The sequence below is a fragment of the Amblyomma mixtum genome, chromosome 6 (genome assembly GCF_055824585.1).
Source record: "Amblyomma mixtum isolate Tamu chromosome 6, ASM5582458v1, whole genome shotgun sequence".
Classification (NCBI taxonomy): domain Eukaryota; kingdom Metazoa; phylum Arthropoda; class Arachnida; order Ixodida; family Ixodidae; genus Amblyomma; species Amblyomma mixtum.
Genome location: NC_143017.1, coordinates 50558948 through 50572681, shown reverse-complemented (window position 1 = coordinate 50572681; position 13734 = coordinate 50558948). Strand labels below are relative to the sequence as shown.

Sequence of the window (13734 nt, the reverse complement as noted above, 5' to 3'; positions counted from 1 at the left end):
AAGGCTAAGCCTGGATATCTCGAAGCGAAAAGCTGCGGCATGGCGGAGGAGGAGCCGCGCGTGTAGTGAATACGGTGCTGTCTTAGAAGGTTGCTTTGAGAGACATGTACTGTGGCGTGCATTCCTCTCGGGTGTACACAAAGATATGAGAGACAGGCATTTGCTTTCCTTGAAACCAATTTTGTTTTCATTTTCCTTCCCTTACAGCGCGGTTCGGGTGTCCACCATGACGTCACGCAGTTCGCGCATGCGCACCTGTGGCTTTTTCTAACGATGGGGCCCACGCTAGCCTCGGTGTTGACTAGCCTAGTGAAGCTTTTCGCTTCAAAATTCTTTCCTGATCTGCCTTTTCAAATATCGATATAGTTTTACACTGTACTTCTTTTCCAATGAATTAGTCCAATTTTTAACTTCCGCGTTTTTAACCAGTGAAGCGCGGGCAGCTCCGCCCGGCGGCGTCCACAGTCGCTCACCGAGTCCGTACGTGGGCCAGGCCCGCTTGTCGTACTGCTCGAGCATCTTGTCCAGGAAGGCGAGCCGGGGCGTGGGTCCGGCCTGGGCACCTCCTTCCGCCGTCGTCGCCGGCGCGTCGCTCGTCTCTGCGGGGGGGTCACCCTCGCGCTCCACGCTGCTCAGGTACACCTCGCTGCTGCTGCCGCCGGGAACACCAGTGGCGCCGCTGCTGCTGCGGCGACGAGCAAGGGAAACAGGAACGTCAGACTCATTGGAGAGTTGCCCAACGGCTGCAGAACGGCACTGCTGCTACCTATTATTCCATTCATCTACACACAGATGATTTGTTGTTATTTGTTCACTCCGATCCTAAAGCAACGTGACGAAGAGATGTAAACTGTAGTCTTCACAATAACGACGTCAGAACCCTCGGGGAGTTTCCCAACGGCCGCAGAACGGCGCTTATGCTACCACTTATTCCTCTCGATAACACGCAGATAACTTATTACTGTTTGCGCACGCCGATCCTAAAGCCACCCGACGTAGGGATGCAAACTGTAGTCTGACGGCAGGCTAGAGAGAGTATATCGTTGCATGTGGCATTCCGAAAACAACGGAATTAAAAAGGACCACGGACGTTTTTATTTAAGCCCCCTTTGATTTAATTAACAGATATGAACTTCATAGAGTTAATGATTTCTTGCTTGATTTCTTGCTACCTGCTGTCGTATCCTGCTATTTTCTGTAAAGGTAAGATGACAGGTAGAAAGCATGAGCCTCTTCTCAGAGGAATTGTTCACGCGTGTTAACGGGTCAGGGTGGATGTTTGGGCGAGTGTTAACGAGGTAACCGAACTCGTGTAAGACCGGGCGGACAGCCTTTACGCCCATTCTCTAAGTGTTTCAGACCACACTTTTACAGTGGGGCTTGTTATTTATTTTTCATTTCTTTTTGCAATAAAAACGTTTCCCTCACTGTGGAGCGAAGCGTTCGCAAAATATGCAGTGCGCTTCTCAGCACGGTGTCACTTTTGGCACTGCAGTGAAGACAACGGCCATAGGTGGCAGAACAGTGTGGCAGCTCTATAAATACATATATAGCTTCAGGTGCGGCAGCAGATTACGGAGGTCTTGATTTGAGAATAGCGCAACACGAGCTAGTAAAAATTGCTAAATTGGTTTTTGAAATGCAGCAGTTTTTGTCTCACATATCTCGGCGGACACCTGAACCGCGCCGTAAGGGAAGGGAGGAAGGTAGGAGCGAAAGAAGAAAGAGAGAAAGAGATGGCGTAGTGGAGGTCTTTACCGTGCACTTTACCACCAGGGGATCTTTACCGTGCACTGACATCGCACAGCACACGGGCGCCTCTTGCGTTTCGCCTCCATCGAAACGCGGCCGCCGCGGTCGGGTTCGAACCCGGGTTCTCCGGCTCGGTAGACGAGCGCCTTACCACTGAGCTACCGCGGCGGGTCATGAGCTAAAACTTCCCGCTTTTCACGCCTGGCGCTCCATGCATCTGATGCAGAGGTATCCGGCATGCAAAATTTGCATAACAGTCAAAAATGCGGAACAAGATGCACTTCAAGATAACAGAAATGTCAAGTGCTTTCCCATTCTCAGCAAATATAGCGACTCACGTATTCAGCCGAAACGCAAAACAAAAATTAGGCGGTCACCACACTGTCTACGTCACATCTCATATTTCAGCACGCGTACTAAGCCTGAAGGTAGTTTCTTTTAAGTTGATACAATTACCTGGGTAATATGCAGTCTCAGTCATCAGAAATATTTTCCCGAAAGCACGTGTGCGAAGCCCGACGTTCTTGGAACGGGACTTAGTATTATCTCTTATTTTGAGCGGACATGCTGCAATTACTGACGTTGCAACACTAATGACGGTAATTCTTATGCCTCGGTCGCCTACCGGCAGATGTAATGCGCCTCACCGGATAGTACCCCTGAATACCAGCTGAAGCGAGGTGAAGCGATAAAATTAAAAAATAGAACGACTGCCTGCCGTAACATTGACATTGTTCTTTCCCTAGGAAAGATGCGCTTTTATTGTAGTATAAATCGTCTTGGATTTTTTTCTACAAAGCGCGGCGTTTCCGCTGAGACGCGTCATGTGGAACTAATAGCGGAAGCGCCAAAATTTATCACCGCTTCACATGAAAAAGCCACCGAAAATGAGCGGATCGAGATGATTTCCGAATTAAAAAACAAACAGAAAAGGAACGCGTTATGAAGCCACCCTTTCTTCATTCCGTTATTCTTTTTTTTCAGTCTTTGGCAGCACTGCTATCCGACATCTTGCATTCCTGGTGAGCCGAGAGGCTGCAGTGAATGAAGTGCACTTTTAATTAAAAAATTCTTCGCCTAATTATCCGAGGACGGTCGATTCCATTGTCCTTTTTTACGATATCCCGGAAGCTTAAGCTCTGCTTGGGGAAATGCTCAGCAGAGCGTTTTTTTTTTTCCTCATAACAAAAGTCGTCTGCAGTCTTCAACATGGTTAAGTTGAGAAATTTTTCCAGCGCATCTCGGCGCGAACCCTTCTTTCAGTCAGCCCAGCGAAATTTCATCGTTCCACGTGGAACCGACCTGTAATCCGTCATTAAAAATGCTTACAAAGTGAAGGCCATTGGAGGAAATGTTTTTTTTTTAGCTTCCGTGAGGGAAGAGACGAGGTTTTCGAAGAAAGTCTTCAAGGACATCAGTGCATACATTTAAAAACTAAGTAAAAGAAACTGTGGTCCTTGAGCGTGCATAGACGCTCTTTTCACGCGTGGACCATATCGCACAACGCGTGGCGCCTCCCGGGATTCGTATTTCTGTGCTGGTCGCGTCCTACTTTCGAGTCAACGCGCGGAGACCGAGAAAAGGAGAAAGGGGAGCAAGTGAATAGGCGTCCCCAGATTGCATTGAATATCAAGTGGCGTCGGGCGGCGGCCTCTATACAGGGCCACGACAGCAGCAGTGGCCATGGGAACGCTCATTGGATTTGCAGGGCACGCCGCTCAAATACTGCCCGCCGCTGTAAGTGCATCCCGACGTATATGAGATTGACTGCAGAGCAGCGCCCCAAGCGGCCGCGTCTCCGACGGGAGGCGCTGCTGACGCGATGATGAAGCGGTTCGGACGGAGGGGTCCGGAGTCTGCCCCCGGGGACACCGCGCAGCTCTAGAAGGGGCGTGGGCAACTTTTAGGCGCCGGAAGAGCTAAGCGCCGAAGCTGTCACCGTGACCGCATATAGGGTTAGCGAGATGCGCGTCCCTTGTTGCGACGAGCGGGACATATTTGCAAGATAAAGACTGTCCTGACATTGATAAATATGAATCGACGGCCTCCAACGGCCGGACTATGAAAACATGCTTCTGTCACATGTATTTTTTCTTTTCTCGGTTATTCACTTCATGAATAAAGATGGTTTACCGCCGATAAAACGCTCTAAAGTAGTGAATTTTGTCGCTGAGGTTCAGAGCGTTTGTTGCATCCCAGGCTCGGCATCTGCGAAACGTTCTATGCATTGGGAGCTGGGGGAAAATAGAGGGTTTGCTCAACATAAAAAGAAAACAGTTTTGAGCATACGCGGGCGCATATTCCATGATCGTTCAGAAAGCGGTATGTAGAAAATTGGAGCGCATCTTGCATAGAGTCACCCGTGACACTGCTGCATGTCGCTCACGGCATCGGTATACAGCACCCGTGTCCACTTACGGCGCGCTAAAACAGTGTTAGAGCAGCTTGGCAGTATTTTCACAGCGTGCGAAGTTTTGCAGCCTTTTACGTTTTTTTAAAGTTGTTTCATCAATCATATTTGCCAGCGATACTGTTACCGTTCCCTAACTGAATAACCATTGATATTTAATGTAAGCGCTAGGAAATAGTGCCAGAGAGGGCAGGCTTACTACCAGGTGCGAAGAAGCACAATGATTTCATCAGCGTAAAATATATGAAAGTTAAAATTAAGGCCTGTTTTGGAGCATAGATTAACTTCAAAAAATACGGAGAAAAACCCACCCTAATGAGATGAAAATGGGGTTCCTGCGCGTTTAACACTGACTCTCTGCGACTCCCGGAGAAGGAGAAACGTATAAGAAACAGAGTGCAATCGGCATTACATAATACTACCGAGAAATGTGAAGAAGCACTATTCAAATGTGATAGACGCATTCATTAGATTGCCTTCCGAAAGCTTCAAGTTGCGACTCAGCGCTTGCAGTGTGCTCATGTGTTCTTATTCTCGTAATTGCGTGCCGCGCTTTCCATCGAGATTGTGTACTGACTCAACCAGCATATGTATACCCAAAGGGCCCCTTGAGGCGTATTACAAGGGTGTTTCATTTAAGACTTTACCTAATTTTTAAAAATAGCCTTTTATAGTTAAAACAGCGCTTTTTTCAGAATAGCATTATCAACGGTGTAGTACGTGCACCGTTCGTGCACCCTCTCGTTACGTTACGTGCACCCTCTCGGCCAATCAGAAAATCCTGATTGGCCGAGAGGGTAATGACGCAGAAAAGCAGTTTCGCTGAGAAGAAAAAAGATGGTCAAGGAATTCAGCTACTGTGTTTTGCGTCGGGAGCTGGGCACGATACCTCTAGACCACCGAGGAACGTTCGTTCAGAGGAATAAATTATGGTGTTGAAATAGGGGGATAAATGCGTTCTCCACGCTTCACCACGGCTGACAAAGTTGGAAACCGCCTACCTCTCCCCGTGATCGCGCGCGCCTTCACTTTGGCCGACATAAAATAACACTTATTGCTACAAAAGCAATAACGCCAGCTAGCAACAAAATACACTAAGCAATCAAGGTCGTCCAACTCACAAGCAAAATTGCAAGCGAACGTTGCCCACTGTAGAGTAGGGTAGAAGGTCCGATGCTGGTTGGGACGAGCTCGTGAGAAAATCTTCCCACGAGGCTTTGCCTCGCTAGCGGAGAGCGGAACGCTGCACCGAAACGTCTTCACCAGTTCCCAAGGCAGAAGAGAGAGTGCTGTCTCTCGCGCGCGCAGCAGTCACACCGTCTGTGGCGTTCGTGTCGCTGCGATGCAGGCGCCTTCTGTTGTTAGTTAAGGTAACGAGGGAGGACACCGCGGAGAAGCAAAACAAAGGGAACGCACAGTAGGCGAGTTACGTTATAGGAACACGACCGTGTGTAATAGAGGTGCATATATGATGCCAACAAGCATGCCGATTTCTTCGGAAGGGTGCGCCAGGGAACCCCCAAGCAACTGTAGGCTCCCTTTAACTCTATGGCGTCATGCTCTTAAAGTTACCTTAAGTGTCCTTACAGTCTTTTTCCCCCTGGAAACGTGTCACATAGCGTTAAGCTCAGTGTCGCCCTGCGCAAGCCAGCAAAGACCACGCGTCTCGCTTCAGAGTGTGTGCCTTTCAATCTCAGTGAACACAAGGCGCATGGGAGCACGAACTCCATTAAAAACAACGGGAGAGAGAGCAAACAGTGGAGCGTGAACAACCCCGTCTCCGTTCCGTCTCAGTGACCTAACTCATCAGTGTGATTAACATCTAATGGGCGCACTTTTGATACGCTCAGTGGAATAAAACCTCGGTGGAATAAAATCCACTGGAATAAAACCAGAAACTTGACACAAGCTAGCACAGAGTCGATCATGCTTGTCTAGAGCACTCAGGAGCTGTGCTACAGAGGAAATGAAGTGAAATATTCTAGAAGCTGCTTTGATAGTGCTCAGGCGTTGGTACCTGTAGGAATCACGTGTCTATTTGGCTGCTCTCCAGCGTAAGCATTATAAGTGAAAGTCAATATCGGCTGTAGAATTTCGCTTTATTTTCCCCGGATGGCGCGTCCCGAGCGCTCTATAAAAGTGTGATCGACGGTGTACATTAATCTCTGATGAATGATTACAGGGGCACTGCGAGGGCGGAATAAAAAAAAAACAAAAATGAATAACATTGGGTGCTGAGGGGGAACCAGAACATTTGCCCCGATCCGTGCAGAATTGCACTTCGATCTCGACAGACGACACTAGCTTTTTCGTTGACGCGGGGGAAAAGTCGACGTAGTTGCGAACACGCTACTTCAGCTACTCGTTCGTCGTACAGACGCGCATAAGAGCGAGTGCATCGCAATATTCAAGACCGTCACATACCCAACAATCCGTCACATACCCAACAATGGAAGCCGATTATGGAAAAATTAATGAAGCCCTCTGTGAGTTTTGTAACTGGTTCCTAATCGACTTCCACCAGCGCTCCGTTGACACCAACTGGAAACTTTTTAGGAACAAAATGCAAGCTCTTATCCACGCGCATGTATCTACTGTCACAATAGCCGAGAACACACAATCCCCATGGTTTGATAATACTCTGAGCCGTCTGTATAAGAGGAAAAAACGATTATTCCGCCGTGCGAAAGGGTCTTGTAATACAGGAGCTTGGAACAAGTATTACGATGCCGAAAAAAACATTTGATTCCTTGGCAAAAGAAAGAAAACGATCTTTTTATTCATCTACACTGCCTTCAATGCTACGTAATAACCCAAAAAAATTCTATAAACTTATTAACCCCACTTATTCCAAGCCCTTGTCTCTGCTCGACCATGATGGAACCACTGTACCAGACCAGGACGCTGCCCGAGATTTGAATTCAACATTCTGCTCTGTGTTTACGCGTCAACCCGATACCACCTTACCAGTTTTTCCGTGTTTTGATCACCCTTTAATGCCTGACTTAATATTTGAACCTCGCGGAATCCTCAAACTTATTGAATCACTCAAACTTACTTCTTCTACTGGTGTGGATGGAATTAATGCCAAAATATTAGTTAATACCAAGCACATCTCAAGTATCATTTTAGCTCATATCTTCCAACAGTCCCTTTCTTCAAGCACTGTTCCACAGGATTGGAAGGTAGGCAAGGTCATTCCAGTCCCGAAAAAGGCCCTTCACAGTCACCCAGTAATTATCGTCCTATATCTCTCACGTGCGTTTGTTCTAAACTAATGGAACATGTAATTCACTCGCATGTCGTAAACATTCTATTATCTAATAATTTCTTTCATCCCAACCAACATGGGTTTCGTAAGGGTCGCTCTTGTGACACTCAGCTAGCATTATTCATTGATGATCTTAGTTCTAGCCTCGATAATAACATTCCCGTTGATGCCATATTTTTAGACTTTGAAAAGGCTTTTGACAAGGTTCCTCACAAACGGCTATCTTTAAAACTTTCGTGTCTTAACCTTGAAATGCGCATATATAACCACCAGCAGTTTGTATATGTTGACAATACCGCCTCTTCCAGGTCTCCCGTACTTTCAGGTGTGCCTCAGGGTACTGTCCTTGGTCCTCTACTCTTTCTAATATATATGAATGACATTGCTTCAAACATCTCATCTTTCATTCGCCTATTTGCCGACGATTGCATTACTTACCGTCCTATTAACAATCAAGCCGATGCTCATGCCCTCCAAACTGACCTTTTACACATAGAAACTTGGTGCAAAACATGGTTAATGTCCTTGAATGTGAAAAAAAAAAACTTCGTTAATTTCTTTTCATCGGCGACGCACTTACCCAACTCCTTGCTACGTACTTTGCGGTTCCGTTATTTCTCCGACATCAACATGTAAGTACCTGGGAATTAACATATCGCATGATCTTTCTTGGTCCACCCATGTCACTGCCATTACTAATGAAGCTAATCGTGTCCTGTCTTACTTACGACATAATTTGTCAGCAGCTTCTTCGACTACTAAAACTCTCGCCTACATAACGTTGGTTCGTCCCAAGCTGGAATATGCATGCGCAGTTTGGGACCCTCACATTTCTTATCTAACTAAAGCACTTGAATCAGTGCAAAACCGTGCAGCTACATTCATCCATTCAGACTACTCTTATCATTCTAGTGTGACTGCCATGAAGTCAAGAGCTAACCTGCCTGACCTCGAGCTGCGACGCAAAATCTGCCGACTAATCCTTTTCCACAAGTTTTATCATTCATCCCTTGCAGATCTAAAACCAGCTCATCACGTGTCTCCTCGCACCAGTCACAGCAAAGCCGCTTATCCCCCCCCCCCCCCCCCCCCCCCCCCCCCCCCCCCGCGCACGCACCACTGCGCACCTTCATTGCTTCTTTTCCCAGACTGCAGTAGACTGAAATGGCCTGCCTGCCGATACCGCACTCCACACCAGCCCCGTCCATTTCAAAAAAGCCATTGAAAATGTTCTGTTTTAAACCCCATGTCATTCATTTCAGATTCATTTTGTGTATTGTTTCCCCTCATGTAATACCCCTATTCAGGGGCATTTGAGGTGTACAAGAAATAAATAAATAAAGAAATAAATCCTGAACAAAAGTATTTTTGAGCTGGAAAACGCTTATGAACGCAATTTTTTCATATAGTGTAATATTGGGGTATAACAATCAATATATCGGCAAATCACCCGACGGCAGCCTTCTATTTTTTTTTCTATTAACATTCTTGCTATCCTTAAAAGCGTACCCCATTGGTTTTCTACGGCAGTCTTAACTGTTCGTTGAAATCCATGGAAACGCTATAAAAGAAAGATTTTGCTTCGTGTCAGAAGAATGGACCATAACCTTCAATATTTTCATAACAGTGTCTTGCGATTTATCAATTTAAAAATTTTTTATCCGAGAACACTGCACATATGACAATGGACCCCGGGCAACACAACCGGGAACCACGATGCGCTGCATTTGTAGAGGTAGGCGCGTACTGGGATCATGACTACCTGATAGTTGTTCTCTTGTTAGCGACGGTTAATCACCTGAAGAGGGAAGAGATCCCAGGAGAACAAAATTAAGTTATGAAGCGAAGGCCCACATACAACAACCCATGACGCATACAATATGGCGTCTGAATTTCCTATCAGGTGGTGCTCTTCTGTGATTATTTTTCCATCCAGTCTTGTTGCTGTTTTCTTCAATCTGAAAGCCGAACATTGACTTCTCATTGAAACTGTGAACATTGACTTATCAATGTATTTTTACTCTGTTTGAACGTGATAGTTATATTCGCACGATGTTTTCAGCTGAGCGAGGGTACTCTATCGTACTTTTGAATATAGTTTATCCTGTAAAGCAGCGCTCAGCCCTCCGGTTTATTCAAACTCCGAACACGAGCCACACGCCGAAGACAGCGTCGCGAAGTGATAATGATGAGTATAGACAGATCAGGAGGATGAAGCCGCGTACAGCGCTCGCAGTGCTTGTGACTATAAAGTCTTGCTCAAGTATCAAATAAAAAATCAGCATTTAAGTTCATTCTTGGAGAAAGCAAAAGTGCACGTTAGCCACCAATTCGGCCCATGAAGTGAATAAGAGAAAACTTAACCGGGCAACTAAATATCATGCAATACACCTTATGAGCAAAAGAAATCATGGAATATCAACGCACATAAAACGAGAGTAAGAAAACGAATACGTGAAATCACCGCTTTATAGAAGTACTGCATACTGAACAGGGCAGTAAAGAAATTGTTTATTTTATTATTACAAAAATGACCTGTTTTAATACTACATGGCAGCATATTCCAGATTATGGTTGCAACGCGTCTTCATACCACCTGTCGAACCAACTCGTGTGGTGCGTTTCCAGCACTAACGAACGAACAAAAAAACAAGCAAAAACAAACAAACAAACAAAAATATTCAGGTGATGGTTTCGTAAGCTATTTTATTCCAAGTGCTTGGTGGTCTCACACCAAGGGCAGAACACATTCCCCGTTTTTCGCTACTATAGTTGAGATGCTAAAAATTCTATACGTTTCGGCAGGCCAGCAACTGACGTTCAGTAGGATTCAGTGAACGGAGCACCGGTCGTCATAACTGGGTGGAAGTAGATAGGACCTAGTGCCACGTTCCCGAAACACCTACGATCGCCTGTCTGCCACATCGCCGACCTACGGATGCAAGAAGTTTCGCAGTGGTCTTGAAGATGTAAGAGTGACGATCTGGGATAGTTAGTTTTCATTAAGAACCACGGCGCTATAGAGTAAGGGAACGCGGACAGAGAACGAGAGAAGAGCTACGACACACAACAACAGTTGAAAGCGCTCTGTGTCGTCGCTCTCTTCTCGTTCTCCTCTCGTGTCCCATTGCACTAGCGCCGTGGGCCTTATTGTTTGAAAAGCTAAGTCCACCTCGGGAAGTAAATGATCCAGGACGGTTTTCAAGAACCACCTCTCTGTGCTTGTATCCTTAATAAGAAATGTTCGAACAAACGCAGCGCAAACTTCACTACACAAAGAGACCGGGCCGATTACGTTTAGTTACATTATGAAGAAAGGGGGCCGGCTTAAATGTAGTGATAGGGGAGAAGCCTTCGCCGTGCGGTGACGCTGTCTCACTCTGGGTGGATACCTCACATGAGGGAAGATGTGAAGGGAACGAAAGGGAGGAAGAGCGAAAGAAGTCCAAGTCAGTGCCAGTCCAACGACGCTAACTACATAATGATTGCTGTTGTCTCTATGCATCAGGCGGTGTGGTTGGAAAGGTGCAAATCCTGCGCACGGGCTTAACTATGCAGATTGTCAACACCAGAGACTCGCTGTGCCGAGACCTAACTGCAGTGCTTCGAATTAGCCTTTTCGTGCGCACACGAGCGCGAGGTCTCGCGCCGGAATATCGCGCTAAACGAGTTAGTGCATAGGTCGTTGCAATCGTCCGTGCAGTGCTACCTCCTCCTTTCCTTTCTGTGTGGAGGGTCACACGTGCATCGTACCGTGCCGGTCACCTTTCCGCCCGGCGGCTGTCAGTGCTTGTTATCCGCTGATCGCACCGAGGAGCGCCTGAGGCATGGCACCTGTCACTCCCCAGGCGCCAAAGCTGTCGGTTGCCTCCTCCCTTTTTTCACTTATTTGCTTCGGAGCCATATATACTCGCGGCCGCGGACGTCCAAACTTGATTCCCGCGGCGTTTTATTGGGGCTGGCGTCGACTAACCAGAAAACATGTGGACGGGACGGCAACGAGCAGAAGATAAGCGCATCCGAGTCAGATGTTCTTTCTTTTCACAGATGTTTTATTCCCAACACTTCGTGCGAAGTCCTCGACATTGATCGAACGTCCAGAAGGTGTCGGTCATTACTCAAGCGTAACTCTGCCTTCCGAGAAGATGCGAGGGTTGAGGAAATGTCGACCACAGAAGCAAAAGGGCGCGCGAAGTGTCTGTACAACACAACGTCCGCAGTTTGTTGGAGATTGATTGCCGTTTTCGTAATCGTATATATAGCCTTAACGCATACAATCTAGGGTAGCGTCATGGCTTCTGATAAGGCCGGCATGAACTTATTTTATGAAGGCTGAAGCAAGTTATATCAGTATGAAGGCTAAGAAACATGCTAATGCTGATTTGCGTGGCGACGAAAATGCTGGCAGCTTTCGCGGATTCTTCGTAGGGAATCGATACACAGTACAGAACTAAATGCACTTTGCGCTGCTTCCTACGGTATGCAGGAATGTCAATTTCTGTGGATGGTTCTTAATGTCACTGAGGGTGATGAAGCAAAGCTCTGCATTATTTAACTATATCAAACAACCCTGTAAGCTAGAGATTCATGCGAAACTCTTCCGGCAAATACCATAAAACAGTGAGTGAAAATTACGCTTTCCGCACAGGAGAAATAATCAGATCAACCGTCAAAAATGACAGCTATATGAGTAGCGGGCACATTATCTAATGTGTAGCCTAATTAATTAGCACTTGGCCTCTTCTCATCTACTTTTACATTCACTCGCGGATAGCGCGGGCGGTACATTGCTAATTACGCTGGTAGCCACTATTGATGGGTTGAAAAGCAGAGCAAAATGCACGAATGCAGTAAACACAAGAATCCCTATGCCATAAGATATGACTGCTAGCTTGATTTTCTTCCAAGCTTGGCGCTTATCGTTTAACAGCAGGCCTACCGTTTAAACGCCGCTACCTCATCTTTGGATCCATAACACTGTTTCCTTGGTCGTAAACAAGGGCGTCCTTATCCCCAAAGCTCATCTCTCTTATACGCGCTCATAACAGGCTAATACCATAACGCTCACCATACACTGGTGGTCTGTCCGACAAGGCCGCAAGACGCGTCGTCCACGTGGCGAGCGGGCACGTCTTTCCGACGCCCGCTGTGTCGACCCTCGAAGCGGAGGGAGCGTCAGGGACGTCGCCCCTTATTGTTCCACGCAGCTCGTTGTCATTCGCGGCAGCTGCAAACACGCTGCCGGTGTAAAGCCCGCCAGCTCCGTATTATATACAAGACCGCGGCCGACGGGGCCCTAGCCGCGACGTATGGGGTCTCGTCATCTCGTGCTTCCTGTATACGTGCGCTGATCGTAAAACAGCCCCGTCGACGGCGTTGGTCGGCGCGATGTTTTCTCCTATTGCCACCACCGCGTCAGATCGGGCCCGTTACGAGCGGCGCGAGCCTCGAAGGACCCCATTAGCGCAGCACCCGATTCGTACCTGCGCGGCGGGGCGTCACGCTCGACGAGATGGGGCCTGCCTTCTCTAGACTGGCTGCTGCTGTTGCTGAGGGAAAACGTGACCGAACGGGAGAAGAAGATTCCATTCGCCGCCGCCGGCAGCTGCGACGTGTGAAGAGGGGAACCTCGCACACGGCCGAGATCAAAAGGAAGACCACGTACACGAAGGGAGGAAATAGGGCTGCTGGCGATTCGAATGTGCAGGGTGCAGAGCACGGTTCGTCGCTCGACGTGAAGAATAGAGCGGGAGACGAATATAGGAGACAATGCACCCGGAAGCGTAGAGGTCGAATAAAGTATTAAGTCCACCTAGCGGAAGACTCAGTTAGCATTTGAGGTTTCGGTTTACGCCGTGGTGAAGGGCTCCGGAAATTTCCACCACCTGGGGTGCTTTAACGTACACTGACATCGCACATCACACGGGCCTCTAGAATTTCTCCTCCAAAGAAATTCAACCGCCGCGGCCGGGATCGAACCCACGTTTTGAGGGAGAATGAGCCTCTGGACATTTTATTTTTCAGGGCAGGGAGGCTAACGCTACAGAATAGGCGGACATCACTTACCTGCCCGGAAATCTGCGCTATTCATGTCTTAATCTCCACCGAAATCTGTTCTTCAACACTGATATTGGTGTGTGAAGTTCAGCGTCCTGAAGCAACACATCAGCACATGAGCACGTGAGCACAATCCAAAGGTCACCGAAACCAAGGTGCCTAGGGGAATGTTTCAGTGGGGAATAAACGGGAAATTAATAAAGTAGTTAATTTATCGCTGAAATATAATCGATTAGAAGGTAGA

The 13734-nt window shown here is 47.4% G+C and overlaps 1 protein-coding gene across 3 annotated transcripts in view; it reads right to left on the bottom strand.

The window, feature by feature from the left end:
- The window catches only part of LOC149339059 (glycine receptor subunit alphaZ1-like), a 176152-nt gene that overhangs the window by 33107 nt on the left and 129311 nt on the right, over window positions 1–13734 (bottom strand). For 2 of the 3 annotated variants that reach the window (XM_089547879.1, XM_089547881.1), the window contains exon 3: window positions 474–685. In XM_089547879.1, coding sequence (XP_089404005.1) covers window positions 474–685 — 212 coding nt within the window. The remainder of the gene's footprint in view (window positions 1–473; window positions 686–13734) is intronic. The other variant, XM_089547880.1, reaches the window with a different exon arrangement.